Source organism: Penicillium verhagenii (genome assembly GCF_028828195.1).
Source record: "Penicillium verhagenii strain IBT 33310 chromosome Unknown utg000003l_segment0_segment0, whole genome shotgun sequence".
NCBI lineage: Eukaryota > Fungi > Ascomycota > Eurotiomycetes > Eurotiales > Aspergillaceae > Penicillium > Penicillium verhagenii.
This window is the reverse complement of record NW_026643167.1, coordinates 221830-241473: the sequence shown is the minus strand read 5'-3', so window position 1 is coordinate 241473 and position 19644 is coordinate 221830. Positions and strand designations below refer to the sequence as shown.

At 49.4% G+C, this 19644-nt stretch overlaps 3 protein-coding genes across 3 annotated transcripts; 2 read left to right on the top strand and 1 right to left on the bottom strand.

The window, feature by feature from the left end:
• Positions 1 to 2453: 2453 nt before the first annotated feature.
• On the top strand, positions 2454 to 3607 carry N7466_001491 (uncharacterized protein; the record flags this gene model as incomplete). The annotated part of the gene is made up of 2 exons (XM_057160889.1): positions 2454 to 2498; positions 2558 to 3607. The coding sequence occupies 2 exons, from the start codon at positions 2454 to 2456 to the stop codon at positions 3605 to 3607; spliced, it is 1095 nt and encodes a 364-aa protein (XP_057024174.1).
• A 10361-nt stretch (positions 3608 to 13968) lies between these two features.
• Positions 13969 to 15418, bottom strand: N7466_001490 (uncharacterized protein; the record flags this gene model as incomplete). Its single annotated transcript, XM_057160888.1, has 2 exons — positions 13969 to 15225; positions 15281 to 15418. 2 exons carry the CDS (start codon positions 15416 to 15418, stop codon positions 13969 to 13971), a joined length of 1395 nt encoding a protein of 464 aa, XP_057024173.1.
• Positions 15419 to 17488: 2070 nt separating this feature from the next.
• Positions 17489 to 18826, top strand: N7466_001489 (ribonuclease H family protein; the record flags this gene model as incomplete). Its single annotated transcript, XM_057160887.1, has 2 exons — positions 17489 to 18172; positions 18227 to 18826. The coding sequence occupies 2 exons, from the start codon at positions 17489 to 17491 to the stop codon at positions 18824 to 18826; spliced, it is 1284 nt and encodes a 427-aa protein (XP_057024172.1).
• Positions 18827 to 19644: the final 818 nt, after the last annotated feature.

Here is a 19644-nt window from a genome sequence, read left to right as displayed (position 1 = left end):
GAATTGTATCGTACATCATTGTAACACATACTATGTTCATGCACCGCGCCTGAGAGGTCCATTTTCCCACTGGCACACCATACGATGTACATACTCCCAGATCCATGATGATGACTGTCTCGCCACGTGCAAATTCAGCTTTATCGTGCCGGTGGGTCAGTGTATTCCGGCCCACCGACTAAAATTGCCCACTCAAAACTCAAAAGCAAGATTTGGAATCCTGCGCGGCCACCCTGGCAAATGATTGTCCAGAATTTCAATAGAGAATCCTTGACGTTACATTCGGTGTTCCAGGTATGTAATTAAAAATCAAATGAGGCGTGGCAACCCTTTGATTTGACTTTGCTAAAATTGGCTCAGTGGTAGACCATCTAGCATGCCAGTTGCCAAGGCTTACCGTGATTGGATCAAGCATCTGAGCAGCGATAGGCCAGAGCGTTAGGATAACGGCGATCATGATCTACCGGGCGGACGGGCCCAGGCGACGGGCCCCTCTTGGCGTTGAACAGAACTGATTCAAAGACTCATCTAATTTCTTTACTTTTTGAAAGATCCCCATCCAAAGTTCCTTATTCAAAGTGGTATATATTCGTCTACATGGCAAGGATGATTGTACTTAAGCTGTAGGATGAAGCAGGTGATACGACCGGGAGATAGTTGTGTGCGTCATAATTTCTGACATCAAAACGCAACCCCACTTGTCAGGATTGGACCCACAAGGACCCCAAATTGCTTCACACAAAGGAATCAAACACATTTTTTGCCCCAGGCTCTTGCTGATTGCTCGAACAGGGATTGCCCGATTCGGCGAACCCGGGAATTGATTCGTGTCCCAAAGATCCTAGCGGGCCGTACTGCTCCGTCCAATTTCCGTGGATCACCCCAGAGCTGGGTAGATAGGACGCTAGTCTGCGGTTTTGGAGAGCGTCGATCGCGTTCCAGTACCGCGTGGTCGCGGACACTAGCTCGCCATGTGTTTGATGCAAAATCGGCTGAACGTCATTCCACGGGATGTTATCCTGTGTCGAAGCATTCAACAGTTCTACCTGCTCTTGGAGTTGACGGTTTTCGTTCCGAAGTCTTTTGTTCTCAGTCAAAGCGTTTTCTTTCAGCACAATAGCCTGCTGCAACTTCACGCGCTCTTCGGCCTTAGTGGCTTGTATTTTCTGCAACAGTTGAGACTCGTAGGCCTTTTGGTCGTTTTTCTCCGCAAGAGCCGATTGAAGCTCCCGACCAAGTTTGTCCATCTCATCAAAGCACTTCGCATGGATGGCTTTAGACTTCTTCTTCCGGTCGCTCTTTGACACGAGATGCCCCTAAACAGTATGATCAGCCGAAAGCGTGTGGTATCAGTAGTACTCAGCATCGTGATGGGTGATTCAAGAATTGAGGAATCGAAAAAGACGACATACCGGGACTTTTGATGGCTTCGTGGTTGCATGCAGAGACGAGCAGTCTGCACGAGACTCAGAGACCCCCGACGAAGCAGGGCTGGGAGAATTGATGCGGGACCTCGCACGCGTCATTCTTGGTCCGCTTCTGATGTCCAACTTCTTTGGGGTGGAGCTTGATTGTGTTGCCATGTTATCAGAGATCTTGACAGGGGTGTTGTGGTAGAACAGTGAAAGTAGAATGATTTTCTGTAACGAAGATTGGGAAGTCGTAACTTTTAATGCAAGAGAAGGTTGTTGAGAGATGATCTGCAACGAAGCACAAAAGTCTGTTACCCTGCCAAGCAACCCTAGTAGTACCAGTCTTCTGAGCCCAAAGTCACAATTGTGTATTCACGCCGAGAAATAGGAGTCTGTTAGTGTGACAGAAAATACCGTCAATATTCTTGATCCAGCATATATGTAGACCTGATGCATTTGTTGCTGCATGACAGAGAACCGCACAAAAATAATAAATGCCGCGTATACAAGGTCTCCAAAGGTTCCCCTAAGAGAGGCTGTGTATAAACGAAAACCAATGACTTGCTGCTGTGTAAACCGCTAGAAGCCAACTCCAATCACTTCTTTTGACTTTTTTCATAGCTTAGCTATTTCGAGGGGAAAAAAGCACGTGGGAAAGATCTAATTCCATATTCTCGCCATAATTGATTGCCTTGGTACAGTGCATGGCTCAAGTCCTAAGTGGACTTTGACTCGCTTTGAGAGCGCAAAGCACAAGGCTACCAATGTTGCTCCCAAATGCCTTGAAGGTGATTCACGATCCACCATTTGGGGGACTTCCACATTACTGTACCTGGCTGACCATTCTGTCGACCCACTCGATGGAAAGATCTAGAAGCTATCTTCTTTGAATCGAATCTTGGTCTCATGCCTTGCTGGTCCATTCAATGGTTCAAAGTAAGGTTCAACTTTATCATGGTCTAGAACCACACAAAGTAAGGCGATGTGGACCAGGCAGAAAGACTTCTGGAGCCATCGACCAGGCTTCGCATTTGGGAGCATATGTTGTGTGTCTCTAGAAAGAAGCTCTTCTTTCACAGTGTGGAAGTCAGCCTGCAGGTCAGTGCATACCTATTTCAGATGAGTCATAGGCTAATTCGAGATAGGCTGCGAACGCGATCCGAGTATGCTCAGGCAAGAAGCCGACCCCCCTCCCAAAGACTTTCTGGCAACTCCTCCGCTCCGCGACACCCATCCGAACGATTGAGGAGGAGCAACAGCAACGATTCAAAGACGCGGCGATCTGCGCCTTGCCCGACACGACCTTTGCAAAGACAATCGACCGGGCGTTCAGGGCCTGCTTGGCACTCTTGAACGCCCCCCGCGGAATGCAAGTCCTCTATGTCGAAGACCTGGCCGGAAGACGTGATGTCTTTTACCACGCTGCAGACCAGACCCTGAGAATTCCCCATCGCTGGTGGAAATTGGACAGTGTGGACCCCGGGGCCCCATGCCACAATGCGGTCCCAATGGCCAACGATGGGCAGAATGCACCTATCTCATGGCAAGAAGTGGTGGAGGAATTGCTGATCCTCTCAATTTCTTCGGTCTGGACAGCATTTCCAATGTCACGCATTATAGAAAACCGGTACATGCGCCACATTAGACGCCTGCTGCAGGGGGTTCCACAGAACATTCAAATCAGCCCTCATGCCACCGGTCTGCTGGTCACCTGGGAAGATCCTCCAGCAGATGCAATGCAGTCCCATGAAGGTGAGCCAGGATACAAAGTCGTCCTTCATGCAGGGGACTGTGGCGCTGACGCGGAGCTCCTTCATTCCGAAACGGGCAGGTCTACCCCACCAATCATGTGTGGTCAGACTGAGCCACCGGCTGCGATCAGCTCCGCAGCATGTGGATGCCGCCAGCAGCTGGTCTCTCGTTCGACTCAGTGGTGCGTGTTCGCAGAAGTCGACCAATATACAGCATACTATGCGATGCTCTGCGTGAATGAACCGTCGGCGATCTATAGCCTGCCATCGGAGACATTGATCCCTGGCACCACCATCCACGACAGCAGTCTGGCTTCATGCGATCTAACCATGCTTGCGCCCGTTATCGTCAAACACGAAGAACCCGCGGCCCCGGCTCACCAGAGTGACACATTGTATCTAGAGTCGTGCAAAAGGCTGAAAGTCTCGCACCTTTTGAACTAATTGAGTAGGGAGACTGACACCACAATGGAAATTCGATTGTTACGTACGTTCTAATCTAGCTTTGGTACAATTTAGACTACTCAAACTTCAACATCAATGACGCAAAGGAATGACCGACATTTGACTCTATCATATTAGTTCTTCCAACCATTTCGAAATCCAGCCTAGTCGTGCCGACCGACGACGCGTGAGAGGGGCGTGAGAGCTCTCTGTCACAACAGACCTTCTCTGTAGTCGAGCCGACCGGCGAGGACGATGTGTTGCGCCCGGCGATGTCCTACGACGCCGCCTCGTCTCGCGTGAAGAAGGTGATGCTCTCGTCCGAATAAGATCGATATGTGGCTGCGCGGTGTCCATATCAACGGCTGAGTCGTGACGAACCGTCGCGACGGTTCCTCCGGAGCGTTCTGCGGTTCGCAGCGAGGGGCCCCGCGGCGGGCGGTAGAGAGCGTCCAAGGTGGTCTCGGTTGGGCTACGCGTGTCAGCAAACCAATTCTGAATTTTCAATGAACACCGAACTCACCAGATGCAACACGAAAAGCCACGTCCTGTACGGCGCTTTCTCAGCCACTCCTCCGTACAAGCCAGGTGCGATAAGCTTCGGCACTCGACGCACCGCAAGATCACGCGTTCATCGACTTGATCGCCCTCCTCGTCCAAACAAAACAGGCAGTGAATGTTGTCGACTGGATCATTGGAGGTGACGCTCTGAATCGTCAAGTCTTGCACCCCTGCCCATATATTTGTGAAGAATGGAAGGATCGCTGGCTGGGCTGGCGACACGCGCCATGGAACATTGTTTACTCGCAGCATCGCAGTCGTGATATAAGGAGCAACCCATGAAGGGCCGTGAGTGAGTATCTCATGGTCACTGAGGGCGTTAGTAGGTAGAGACTCCGGATTCCCGAGTCGATCTCGGTGCCATCGTGTGCAGAGTGAAGACTGCAGTCCGGCCAGATCGAATGTGTTCGTTGGAAAGTCGGTCATTCCGACGGCCTTTGACGGTATTTTTGGTATTGACTGGATGCTTGAGGCTGTTTCCTGTCGTGTGGGCTCGCAACAGGTGCTTCGTTGACCAAGTGATCCAATGCGAATTCACAGACCACTAACGGCTATCAGCTGTGTGCGGACGACCAAATGTGGATTGAGAAGTCAACTATTTGAGTGACTGGACTTGGGAGCGTGCTTTATTAAATATATTTGTATAGCGATCCAAGATACTGGTGCTCTCAGCAGTGGAAAAACGATGGCGCCGCAGAGCATTCCTGATGCGTTTTCTTTGCATACTTCTGGCAGGGTCGTCGCTGATCGCTGGCTTCTAGACGATGCCCTTCAATGCAGAGGATGGTAGAGCTGAGAATGTGCAACACGATTCAGCCAGGGAACTGAGGCCCACGTTGCACCTGATTTTACCTCTTCACAATCACTATGGCATGCTAGGTCTCGTGCGCGATTGAGAAAAGTCTGTTGTCCAGGAGCTGTTTACGTGTTCCTGGAGACAATTTGAGCGCTCCCGGGACGCAGCTTGATCCTAGGAACACTAAGAACGACTCCAGGACCCCTAACCAGGGTTCTAGGACCTACACGACCGCATCCCATCGTGCTTATGCTTCATTGTCCCAGCCGACCATTGGCGGCGTTGGTCACCCTTGCTTCAGAGCTGAGGGATGTGGATGCTCAGGGAGCATTATATAAAATTGCTTTTCTACCCCAATCATCCTCTACATCAGCTCTTGTTCATCAATTTGTGTGCAATTCTTCTTAGCATCTCTCACATCATGGTTCGTTCATGAATTCTCCAATGACTTGCTAAATTTGATACTTATCTACAATTACAGCCGCATTTACGAGGTTTCCCAAATGGGATACTGCGGATGATCGCATCACATTTGGATGGAAAAGCAATCTTCACACTGGGAAAATCATGCAAGAACTTATACAATAGATTGCAACCCGCCTTTCTCGAGTATAAAATGCAATACAGAAACAGCAAAATGTTGCATCTGGCAGCCAAAACCAACAATGTATCTCTGGCAAAGGCTATGCTGAAACGCGACGTCGACGTCAATACGTTCTTCTGTGGCAAAACCCCAATCATGAGAGCATTGAAGCACGGTGCCACCGATGTATTTCGCGTCTTGTTGGAATCGCCCGGGGTAGACATCAACCTCCATGGCACAACTTTGGAAAGCGCTCTGTGGTATGCCATCAAGTACAACACCTGCAGAGCGGTCATACAAATGGCACATGCCCATCGAAATTTGAAACTGAATTTGAGACACCAAGAAGGTCAAACCGCGCTTCACAAAGCAGTCTGGGCCGGGAGAATTGGCCTCGTGCAAATCTTGCTCTTTCTAAGCAGTGATCTTGAATCTAAAGATAATCACGGTCACTCGCCTTGGGACTGGGCATGCCGCAGTAACCGGCCCTCCATGATGAGAACGCTCCAGAGGGGACCTGACTCCCGCTTTCCGATCGACTTCGATCTCGCCTATCACGATGAGCTGCCTCTTCATCAATCAGTGTCTCACGGGTCCATGGATGTTATTCGGCTGCTGCTGAAACAGAAGCGCACCGATCTCGAAGCGCACGACCGCAACGGTGACACACCACTGCATCTAGCTGTTCGGAATCAGAGCCGACAAGTCATGGATTTGCTGTTGAGCCATCCACAGATCGACGTGAATTGTAAAGATCTGGCAGGGAACACGCCGCTCTGGTTGTCTACATACCTGTCATGCGACGCTGTCACTGAGAGAGTTCTGGAGGAGCCAAGGGTGAATCTCAATTTCGTGAGGGGACACGGCGATACCCAGACACCCTCGACTTCCCTTCATCATGCTGTGCTAAGGCCGGACACAGGGGCACTACAGTGTCTTGTGGCCGTGCCGGGCATTGACGTCGGTCGCTGCGCGGCGGGCCAGTCGCCGTTTGCTCTCGCGTGTGCTCATGGACGTGTCGATGCGATGAGGGTGTTGCTGCGCATAGACCGCGTAGATATCATTGCTAGTGGTCTGGGGCATCCGCCAGTCTGTCAGGCGGTAGAAAGTGACCAGGTGGAAGCCGTGTGTCTCTTAGTTCAGCAGGGCGACCGTCTGCAGATCAATCGACGAACGATGACGGGTCATGACACAGCGCTCTGCATCGCCGTGCGGAATGGCAGCTTGGATCTGGTCCGGGCTCTGCTACGTCATGATCGGATTGATCTCAATCAGGAAAGTTGGTCGGGTCAGGGGCCTTTGGCTCTCGCGGCGCAACGAGCGCACCTCAATGTAGTCGAGGCACTTTTGCTGGATGGGCGATTGTCACGGCAAAGCATGATCGCAGCCCTTCACTCTGCAAACAACGACTCTATTCGACAATCGATCCTGACCAAGATTGGTGGCACGGATGCTCGAAAGCTGCCGCGGTCACCTCGGTGCATATTCGATGCAGTTCAGGCAGGTGTGCAGTAGAGCTGAAACAGGTTGAAAGAGCGCGTGCGCCAACCTCTGGAAAAATTCAAAATCAACATGTTGATATGTATAGAGGAATGACAATGTTCACTTGGACTGTTCCTGTGATTGCACCCAATAAGACAGACTTCGAATTTGCTCATCTCACCAGGCTATGCCTAAGATATAAAATCAACAGATAATCCTTCAACTGTTCTCAAATCAACTCAATGCTATTGAAATTTCTCACACCCTTACTGGTCGCCTAGCAAGCCCATTCCTTAGACCTGGACCTCGCTCATTGTATAAATACTCCCGCAGTAGCTCACTACTTGTGTACCTCAATACTTTTCATCCACCCCAAAACCCAATGGATCGCTTACCTTCTCTTTCTCCATATCGACCCGCCAAAAGACAGCGCCGACTGTCCGAACTACCAATGGATGACGTTCAAGTCAAAGTTTGCGAACGAGAGGCAGGTCACGCATTGATTGCTCTCAAGGTTATTTCTTCCCAGCAGCTGGTGAACATCACTAAACATACACTCACAGGATCCCATTCACTCGGCTGGTCCACTGACAACGCAGCTGATGCAAGTCCTCCACAGCCAGCCGGATCTTGCCATGCCCATCATCGGAATTCTCGATTTTTACTTTTGTCTTTGAAACAGTTATGTCGTAAAATCGGCCGACAAGATTCACTTGGATGAAGAACAGCAGGAACTCCAAGAATCCAACGAGTGGTTAGAGGTTGAGAACGATCTCCTCGTGCAGCGCTGCAATGAGCAAGCCTTGTTGATTTGGAGTCGTGAGCGGGTGCTTCATGAACTTTACGCCGGCATCGCGGCAGTCCTGAAGGCGAGTGGTGAAACGGCTTTTCCGACCGATATGCCTTTGGCAAGACCGACTACTTGACATGAAATGCCTGGACAAGGAGTTTGTGACCTGCAGTCAATGCTAGATGATTCACAGTTTGGAATGTTTTGTCAATGCCACCGGTGGTGAGATGTGTTTATGTACTGTTGAACTTGAGGAAAAGCAATTCTGACCAATGATGTGGTAACTTGTTGCTAGCCTTTTGAAAACTAGAATTTTCCATCGCCCTTGCTGCCATGGTCCAATTATATATATTTTGACATCCTCCTCCGATTTTGTTCGTTCAAAACATCCCATATCGCAAGTCAGCAACTGATCTCCTGTACCTGGCATTTATGGCGCAAGACCCATACAACATGGCCACCTCTCTAATACATGATGGTAAGAGCTCTACAAGAACTTCTGACAAAGACATGCTGAAAATATCACAGAATCCGACTTCGACCTCGATCTTCACGCAATCTGGCGAGAGTCTTCTGGTATACCGACACCACCTCCCTGTCTTGCCACTGACCATGGGTCCCATGACTTCGACCATCTCCGCCAGTTTGTCAGAAATGACGCTCCACCGCCTCTGTTGGTCGAATGCTGCTTTCACCTTGGACTCGACCATGCGCCTGGCTTCAACTGGACTGGCCCCGACCCTCTTGCACTCTCAACCCAGCCTGAGGAGGTTTTCCTCCACCTGTCAGCGTTCTGTCTCTCCGAGCAGATACATTGGGTGGAATTTCGACTGACCCGTCTCGATCTAATCACTGGAGACATGATGGGCGAGCACATGTTTTTCCTGCCCCGAATGGAGACAGTCATGGGTAACCTACGCCGAGTACGGGGACAGATGCTCGATATCATCGCGCAAAGCCCCGCTGCACCGAGGACCTCCCGCTTCCGATTGTCCTTGTGGCCACGCATGGAGCCCCTGCCGTACGCTAGTCACTCGATTCTTTCCCCTTTAGCTACACTTCCCACGATGCCAATCCTAGATCCGTCTTTTTTTGTAGATAACTTGGTGGGAAACTATCATTCAAACTAGATCCGTGTATGAATGAAAGTCGTGAGTCACGATTAGCTCTTCTGTTGCTAGGAAAGAAATTTCTTCAATTATTTGCTGTCACCTCTGACATGAGTCCTTGCGCGACACTTTCAATGTACATTCTTGGTAATGGAGCTTTTTTTGAAGATTATCTCATTGAAATTGATACGTACACACATGTTTTAAATCAAATCGTGTTTCGGTACATACACGACTGGGCAAAACCCAGGTCTCCCTCACTCAGTGCTGTTGACATCGACCAAATCAGCCAGATCACCTCTTGGGATCTGACTCCATTGATTGAGCATGCCAGTCATGTGCTCCTGAGACGAGCTCAGAGCCTGGTCGAGCAAGCGCAGTCGGGCTACTTGCTGGTCGTGTCGAGCTTGAAGGCTGTCGCTCTCAATACTCAGGTTCACGCCAGCCTGTTTCACGCGTTGATTGGTCTCACTTGATTTCTCGCACTCGCTGTGCTTCGCCACGCAAGACTCCCAGGGACGTTGATAGATTCTAACAGGTCGAGATGCTTGGAATGCGAGCTTCGGATCGCCACGCTCGATATCTGCCAGTGCCTCCAATACCCTTTGAAAGGGCCCAGTAAGCAAGGCGTCTGTCGGGGTTACTTTCTGCTATCAGTAGTAGTCAGCCATGGCAATTATCATTTGGTCTTCTACTTTACTTACCAGTGGTGGTTCAGAACTAGGCTTGGGCTGGGGAACAAGTCCATCGCTCTGGGGAAGTACTTCACTCGGCTGAGAGTCTTGCTCCTTGTTGTGGTTTTGCATAGGTTCGGTGGCCTCCATTGCGTTCAATGTGCTGAAATCTTGACAAGGAAGAATTTTCACGCCGAATGGGCTTTCTTTATAGTTTGCTTAGTGAATCTGACTCGCAAATGCCATTTTCACTGGTTGGTCAACGTATTCATTGTATCGACCACCATTGGCGTCTCCCCTGAAATGGTGAGCTTTTCGTCGCGTCCTGGTTATAACTGTAAATCGAGAACTTTGTTCGCAAACCAAAATCATTTCAACCTGTGTTGAAAATACATTTCGAAGAGAAAATTTTTCAAACGTTGATTCCGGCACGCTTATTATTGAGACAAGGCGAATTCTGAGTGGGAGGTCGTGATGAAACTTCAACATTGAACTTTGCCAGGAATCTATGGCCATGGATCCATCCCCCAACTAAACATGCGTTATTTGGCTCAGAAGCTAGTAGGAGTGATTGCACTGGTGAAATGCCCATCTTTGTGGGTTTTCTTTTTTTCACACCAGGCATCCTGCGGTCGTTCTCAGACTCGAAAAATGCTCATGGCAACGTGAGCTCTTTATCACAGTCACGGCCTTTGAGTGGTTTCAAGGAGGTCATCTGTGCGTATATAAACTTGCAAGTCCAAGGACCCAAAAGGAGTGAATTGTTGCGCTAAATGCATGAATCTTATCTCTACAGTGCCTTTCCAGTCTGCAATTTATACTTTGAGATATGTCGCTAGGATACGCTACAGATCCAGTGAGCTGCAATCAGCCAACTGCATTCTCAGAGATAGACTTGTGCGAGGATAGTGCTTTATTCTCGAGGGGCATAGCCTCGCTCTACGAGATCGGCGAATCACGCTCTGCCACAAGCACTGATTGTGCTGAAAGTCCAGGCACAGTTCACATCCAGAATGACCGAGACGGGGGTGCAACTGATGCTCACGTCCCAATATATCAAATGCTGAGCAGAACGAGCGGGTTTCAAAGTCATTGTTGCCGAGCCCCGAATTGCGCTATGGGCCGAATTTTGAATGCCTCCCAATGCCGGAGCGTGATCATTTGGTTCCCGAGTGCTGCAGGTGCAGAGCTTTTCAAAGCGACTTTGCAAGGGACATCTGCCGGTTGCTCTGAGCATGCGAATGGCAATGCTGGATGCTGCTCACCAGAAAAGACCGACGCCTGCTGCATGCAGTGCCCTAAAGGTTCAGAGTATGCCGATCAAAGTTTCTTCGCCGCGAAGTCCTGCTATGACCATGATCAATGTCCCGCTACCCCAGACGGCACGCTGAATCCTTCCACATTAAGCCTCTTTCCTGAAACGACTGATATCTCCCAATCCCCTTTCAAATGTGACTATCCAGCTTGCAATCAGGGTTTCAAGCGCCAAGCAACTCTCGGCCGTCATCGGAAAAAACATATAGGAGAACGGCTCCACGTCTGCTGGGTTCCTGGATGTCAACGCAGCTTCTGGCGCAGTGACAACCTCAAGGCGCATTACACCACACACGGGACACATGGAGGACGCAATCTTTATGTGGCCACTCTGGACAAGGCGGTTTCAGTCTATGATCCTAACTTTCGAGGACAGCTCACGCCTCAAGGGTGGCCACTCGGCGATGCGGCCTAGGAGAGCGGTGACATTGCACGACAATGACTTGTACCTTTTCACATATTCTCATGAGCCAGATGGTGGTAAAGGTTTATGTTGTATAGAATTATATTTCCGACACCCAATGGAGAATTGCGTGCTTAATATTATTGCTCGGGTTGATTTCGCATAGAGTATCATAAAGTCAGGGATCTTCTTTAAGAACTGACAGCAAGGTTTGATCACCGCGACACACACCCAGTCTCCATTGCCAATGTGCTTATTTGATTCCCAAAAAATATTCAGACCATTTCTATACTCGTATTATACTACCCGAAGAGCTTGATACTTGATGATTAACTCTACTCGTAGACGACACATGAGCAACACAGGTCTACCCGACAATGCTCAGGGATACGTGAAAAACCAAAACGCGAGACCTGTCATCTATGGTGATCATAATCATCAGTATTTATCCTGTCCTGGATGACTATTTACTCACTTAGATAGCCATGCTGACATGCTTGTTCGAATGCCTTGACGTGAAACATTTCTGCGACGACAATCCTATCAGACTTTGATCGCCAAATCCCTGGCACCTTTTTGAAAGCTGTTTCCAAATCCTTCATTGTATATGACTCATGAAAGACTTCTGCACAGTGATTCGCCATATCATTGACCCTGATTCCAACGGTCGGCTCAATCGCGAGTGTTGTGGTCAGGATCCTCGATAACAGCATTGGGTCCAAAGACAGGAATGCTCGGCGGTAGTACTCTAAACACTCCGAAGCACTTCCAATGCAGATTGATTGAGGCTTTGTGGAAGCAACGCGGATTTCTTCAAGCTGGAGGGCCCTTTGAAGGCTAAGGATTATCGATTGCAGCTGATGCGCTGGAATCTCTGCAGGAAAGAGTGGCGAATGCTGGAGGCGGGAGATCATCGTGGAAAAGAAGTCCTGATCACGTATCCAGATCTCCTTGAACTGGTATCCTCCAATTTGCGCATCGCGAATGCTCATAAAAGCATAGCAAATCAGGGCAATGCTCGCTCTTACCCCAAAGGGCCGGTATGGTGGGTATGACCGTTGATATGTGTCAAAAAAGCCCAATGTTGGCGACGCATGCTGTCCCAGAATTAACAGGAGGTACGCAATTTGTGACTCCACATCTTCCACAGACATGCTATGTAGATCTTCCGCTTGGGTCAAAGCATTACGTGGAGAGACCAGCCACCACAGTTTTCTAACGTATTGCTGAACGAAGCTTCTCTCCCAGTCCCTCTCACACCGATAGATTATGCGCCATAAAGCCCCATTATCTTCAGGTAACATTGCCGATACGAAGAGGTAACTCAGTACCAACAAGAGTTGGTGAATTTTGTGCGGTCCCCCGTCAATGGCAGCTGGTTCAGAGACCAGAGGCGGAAGCGTGACGCGGGATGGGAGGTCAGTCTGCACATTTGTCAGCGAACAGCGCCTCAAATGTCTTGCTGTAGCTCAACTTCACCGGAAGACTCATTTCAAAGTAGGGCCTCATCCATTCAGCATGCGTTAGAGTCGCGTTGGCAATGATCGGAAGATGGCCATTGTCCACTACGGGTCTAGTAGAGTCCAGATGACATCCCTTTGATATCGATTTTGTTTCAGCATGCTCCTGTGTGGAAGCCGTTGGATCGAAGTGCGGGTCTCTTGTATCTGTGTGCTGGATAGCGGACTGTATTGATCCGCTGCAATCTTGCTCTCTTTCTGTTGCATAGTTGAATGGCTCTTCGGTTTGTGTCGATTGGTCGTTGGGACGAGACCTTCCCTCTTTTCTCTGTCGTCTGGATGGTTGCTGGCTTACCTCTTCGTATGAACACAGTTCAGGCCTATCACGTTCAACGCAGTTCTGGCAAGAAGGCATTTCATGACCGCATCTTTTTTTCGACTTTCTACATGGCCGGCAGGTCCGGCGAGCTCTTGGCATGGTTGATGAAAGCAGAAATATTGGCTGAAAAGTAAGGTAAGATCTCCAGCGATCGTGGTCAATATTCTTACTACTTGGTAAGATGAAAGATAAAAGTTGATTTGAAAATCAATCGTGACAAAGGCCAAAATGGATAATCTGTGGTAGACGTAGGATCTCGCAGTTGAAGAGCGTTGTTGCGCTTTTGTCATGTAGAAAGGTGCAAAGATAGAGGCTTCATTATATAATTTATATATCTTGCCGCCGATATTGCGACTTCTCCGGTACTCTGAAGCGGTTACCTTTCAAGTTCCGATTATCCGATGGCATCAAAGTGTTACAATTCCAGTCTGAGGGTACCTATGATGAAGATGGATGACGGATTTACTTGAAAAGGCAGTCTACTTTTATTCAATTGAACAAGTTTACTTTTATTCTTAAGGGTACTCCGGAGCAATATATCTTATCCTCACCATCCACGCACCGAGGTCTGATCTCCTAATTGGGCAAGTCAAAGACAGCCAAGCGTACTCGCACAAGCTAGGGGGCTACATACGACTCTTCGTTAAAAGCATGAGAAGTAAATCAAATCGAATCAAATCAAATCAGCTCTTTTCCAATGCTCATGTACACACTCTTGTTTATTGGACGGTTCACTGCTCGAAGTGAGCTCTCGGAAAAGTGCCTACGTCAAACCCGGTGAAAGACAGCATTTCCATGGCCGAGTCGTTGTCACGGGCCTAATCCGAACCTATCAATGATCTTCTCAAGACGTTCATCATGGACATAATGTTGCAGCATTTCCCTCTTCCATGATTTCCAGTCTGTGTCTCTCTCGATTCCAAATGTAGCCCAGATACCTCGGATTAACAAGAGTGTTTCATCCCAGGAGAAATCCACGTCAAGGCCAAAGAAGAACCTTCGCAGCTGCTCATTTTTGCACATGATATCAGCCAAGTCATCTTCTCCTTTCTCCTTCAAGAGGCGAGCTAACGCGCGATCATGGATAGTCATGGATGGGAAGCCGTTATAAATATCGCCCATTTCTGCTGTCACCAAAGAGGGCCCAAAAGCCTCATCGGCAGGAACCACCCGAGCCATTTGCCAATCAATTATGCCAATAATATTCAACTCTTCGTCCACCATTAGATGATCTCCCTTATCATCCACATGCTTGATATAGAATTGCTCCGTGTTTTTAACCGAGCTATAATTCGACTTTGGTGAAAAATCCTGGATCTGGGATTTCAAGTATAGAAATACGAGATAGGCATTCAATGGGAATGATGGGAAAAGCTGACCATCAACAATGAGGGACATGTTTTGCTCCACAAACGAAGAGTAATAGTCGATAGCTTTGTCATAGGGCCCAGAAGGGCTCAGAACAAGAAATCGTTCACTGGCAATGGCAGAGACTATTGGTTTTGAAGCCAAGGGGCCTGGGAGAAGAGAACCGGCTTTGGAAAATGGATGGCTTTTAAGCTCAATGAGAATATCTGCCAGTCCATTCCACACCTTCTCCTTGTCCTTGTTATCTGCAGAACGCTTGCCGCGTGGTCCTTGCTGATTCCAAGGTTTGCCAGGCATCTCTTCCATGAGAATATAGCTTATACCAACTCTATTGTTCGTGTCACCAGCGATACCATACCCAAATGCGCGAGGGGCAGGCACTTTGGTCGTCTCAAGAAATTTAAGAGTGGCATATTCGCTGCGAATAAGATAGTCGATGAGCTGTTGAGGGATGTTGTTGTTGATTCGAGGCACTCGAATGAGCCAAGTATAACCATTCTCGGCAAAACGAATACGGGCGTGATAATTAGCACAGCCCATGAGTGCCCCACGTCCCCATGCGGGTGGATGCTCAATCTCGCATTTGAGGCCACCATTTAGTTCCGAGGCTCTCTCGCAGACAGCACCGTCATTGATTTTTGCTCGAAGGTTTTTCACCTCCCCATGGACTTTGGCTTCGAACTGATCATCCGAGAGGGGCTAGTGGGCGTCAATTCCGAGTCAATCCGAGGACAAGCAAGTGAATGGAACGAACCGTGTCCTCACACGTATGAGATGGTGGTCGACCATGGGTTGAGCAAAATTGTTGACTGCATCGCTCACAGGGACCGAGACCCCGTGTACTCGGTAGCACGCAACCCGCGTAATCACAAGAAAAGAATCTGTCAAGCATGGGAGATCTGGTGGAGTGGGATTGAATAAACACACCATTGCGGGGCGTAACCAGCTTTAAATTTCGAATTTCGACGGTGTGGGGTCTCTGGTGTCTGGATCGTCACGCAGTTACCATACTAGACACCGCCCGGGGCCTAGGACCAATTAATGCTGTGGCATACGTATATTCCAACTTTTTTCCAGGGAGTTGTATATTGATAAAATGAATTTAAGTACGTGGTTTCTTATACGAAGAAGAGTAAATCTTGAATAATCCGCCCCTCTCTTCCTCCACAAGATCCCTCCTGGAGCCAGTCACTTCCCCGTTCCAATCGCAATGCCTCTCCTGCAGCTGTTTTACCAGGTTCTGTTATTTCCCGGCAAAGAGAAGTATCTTGCACCTAGTTACTCCTGGTCTAAGCATAACGAATCAGATCTCAATATTTTCCTAAACTTCCGGCGATTTTAAAGATCTTTGAGTACTCACGGTCTTCACAGAAGCGAGAGCCAGCCAGCGCCCATTTATCGCATTTTTGACAGCGAATACTTCGCCCGCTCTCATCAACGGGCATTTGAGGCTCCGGTTCGTCAGCGAATTCCGAGCGTATGAGGTGATTGTAACTGTTGTTACACATATTGATGAAGCCGGGTGTGAGATGTTTTCGAAGGAGAAAAATTATAGGACAAAGTGTGTAAGAAAGCGGGAGTCTGATTCTGTAGTAGAGTAGGACTTTTCTACTAAAGCTATCCCAATATTTATACCCTTGTCTGCAACCGCCAACCCCTCTTGTCACTGCGACGGGCGGCAACTGAAACGGGATGAAAGCCATGGGCATTGAACGATGGTCATTCACGGTTTCCCCAATTGCTACAGCGCTTAAGATTTGATCACATTCTCTGCAGCTTAGATAGCGCCGCAGGCCCCTGGCTCGACGTAGTCCACAGACGGCGCAGCATTCGTATGGCAACTGAGCACGGACTCCCGTAAAATAAAACATTATTCGTCATTACTAGAACCCACTGGTTAATTTAATATAGAAAAACTTTGTCATCCGTGCGTGACAATCACAGGATCAGCGGTCCATTTCGTGCCGGCGCCAGTATAATCTTCTCTATTGGTTAATTCTTTGTTCGGTGGTGGAATGATGTTACGCGCCGCCCCGAGCACAAGTAATTCCGACGTGGTTAATTGGTCGTGAGTGTCCCTCGGGAAGTTCTGCCGCACAAAAGCAGTGGCAGAGCGGGGAAATAAATTAAACAGGTGCACTCATACAGTGGCTTGGGCTGATAAAAGTCTGCGCCAGGGGGCCCCTGCGCTGTGCTTCAATACAGCGGTCGAAATTGGCACAAATACGGTCCTCATGACATTGGGCGACGATCTAGATCACAGTGAAGAAACGATGAATTCGATCACGCGGGCACTACAAGATGACAGCGACCAGGATTGAGCGGCGAAACGCCGGCAGTAGAGCTAGTGATTATAGGGGGAGAATCAAACGATTTAAAGCAGGCACGGAAGTTTATCTAGCGACCCCAGGCAGCCATGGCTGCAAGGCCACCGTCGACGCCAGTTGATAGACTGAAAGCCAAGCTCGACCATTGTCTAGCGATCTACCGTTAAATCAAGCATATATAGTAGCTTGGGTGTTTGGTCGCTGACCAAACGCTGTGCCTTTTTGGCCTGTTAGCCTAGTGGTAAAACTAAGCGGCCGCGATCCCTGACATCTGGTGTGAGGGTCTCACGTATCTGTTGAAGAAAAACCTGTATTTCGGATGAAAAGGATGAATGATCAATAATAAGGAAAGCCATAGTCGCTTCTAGATACAAGACCTAGCGCGAGGAAGCAAAAGAACAATAGCTTCGCATTCAAGGGGAACCCAGATGCAGATGCACCATGTGGGTCCGTGCCTCAGGCATATAACTGACACATTTTCAGTGTCGGTTCAGTCGTTCGTGGAATAGCTGATTAAGATCACAGGACCAGTCGTCTCGTAATGGTCCCAAGGAGACGCTACCTGAATCACCGAAAGCACAATCCTGGCCCCATGGCATGTCCCTGAGAACAGCTACATAAGCAGAGGAGGCGCGATGGTCAACACTATCCAGAGGATTCAGAGACGTGCAGCCCAGATCATCACAGGAGAATTCCGGACAACTGCCGGTGCCGCGGTGGACGTAGAAGCTCATCTGCTCCCGGTGCAACAACAACTCGAGCAAACAGCATTGGAGGCCATGATGCGCATTAGAACTACACCTCTATACATCGACATAGCCTCAACCGAGATCAGCAGGAGCAGCGAACAGAGCCCCCTCGGCCGCTTCTCGAGTATCCTCGAACGTAAATATAAGGTGCAGCTCGACCGGCTTGAAAAGCGTATACCGCATGTGGTGCCGCCATGGTGGATCCCACCGTTCGTCCACATCAATGAATCCGCAGAGAAAGCAATCAAGAAACACGATGCCATCGAGGCAGGAACGCTATGCATCTACACCGACGGAAGTGGCATTGATGGCCACATCGGAGCAGCTGCCGTAACGCGTGCACCACACGCCAACGGACCTTGGACGAAGCAGACTCAATATATGGGTACATCCAGGACCTCCACAGTGTACGCGACAGAGCTCCGAGGGCTCGTTCTGGCACTGCAGATAGTCCTCGATACGCCGCCAATATGCGTCACGTCAGATAGATGCGCCGCTATATTCACTGACAGCCAAGCCGCTATCCAAGTCATTCGGAATCCCAAGCATCCATCCGGGCAATACATTCTGGTCGAGGCTATTCGAGCACTCGACGAGCTTCGAAGCCAAGGATGACAGGTACAGTTCCGATGGATTCCGGCACATGTCGGGGTGGCAGGTAATGAGGCAGCCGACCAAGCAGCGAAAGAGGCCGCCAGAACCAATCCAAGCACGGGAGCGAACACTGTGCGATCGCCAGAAACAGACTCTCTGCGGATACTCGCAGCTACCACCAAGTCCATCATCCGTCAAGCGATGAGAGGCGAGTGGGACACGGCCTGGGAGAATGCCAAGCACGGTAGAGAGCTCTTTAGGCTCGGGGTGAGGCCGGGGAAGGCGATCTTCGACACGCATATTGACACCCATAGAGCGATCAGCTCCGCCATCACACAGATGCGCACGGGCAAGATCGGCCTACGTGCATACCTCCACGCCATCAACAAGGCAGACTCCGACCAATGCGAATGCGGCCACGGGCCACAAACCGTACGACACGTCCTGCTCGAGTGCCGAAACTGGGCGGACGAACGACATCTAATGTGGGCAGGCAAGGTTCCATGCATCGACATCAAACGCATTCTCTGTAGCCCGTCAATGGCAGTACAAGCAGCAAAGATGATCTTGAGGACTGGACTGCTGGGACAATTCCGAGCAGTACCACCCACGGTACTAAACTACACATAGCGAAGACGAGTGATTTTTGGTATATAGAAGGAGAGGAAGGCCAGGAAAGGCCTGACAGGTACATAGAAACAGAACGATCAAGAAGACTACGAGTTGGGATGTAACTTACTGGAGCGGATGGAGAAGTCATTCGGGCAACGAACGGCTTGGTTTCTGAAAGCGAGGGCGGAGACACCTGTACTTATAGTCACACGCTGCATAGCTGCTAATTGGGCGGCTGGGACAGTCTATGAATAAATCAATCAATCAATCAATCACAATCCTGGCCCTAGGATCAAAGACAACTGCTCCAGGATATGATTCAGGAGCCCCAGGAGCAAACTAGCTCACAGGGGCAGTGGTTGCATTCCCAGTTCCAGTTCAGTCATTCGCGGGATCGCTGATTGAGATCCCAGGACCAGTCTTCTCATAACCCGCTCGGGCCAGAAGCCTTTACGTGAAACAGAGTGCCCGCCACAAGGACACCTCACCTAGATTCCTGAAAGCGAAAGTCTGGCCCTGGGATCTTGAGTGAGCGCTCTAAGAGCGCTATAACTCCCAGGAATGGTCAAGGTAATAAAATTGTAGATAGATTAGGTCTCCAGGGGTCTGGGACTGATTCCGAACGATTTTCAGATCATCTGATCATCTCCCTTTGCATGCTATCACTCTTCCTCGTCAATGTTGTCTTGTCACTTCAAGCTATTAAATTATGGTCCCTTCCCCCCGCCCTCCGATCTCAAAAATAACCGCTGCACTACGCGTGGAAGCTAAAATGACTACAAAACCTACGGCTGTGTGGAATTGCCTCCGCTGGATCTGGCTGTGGAGAAATCTAT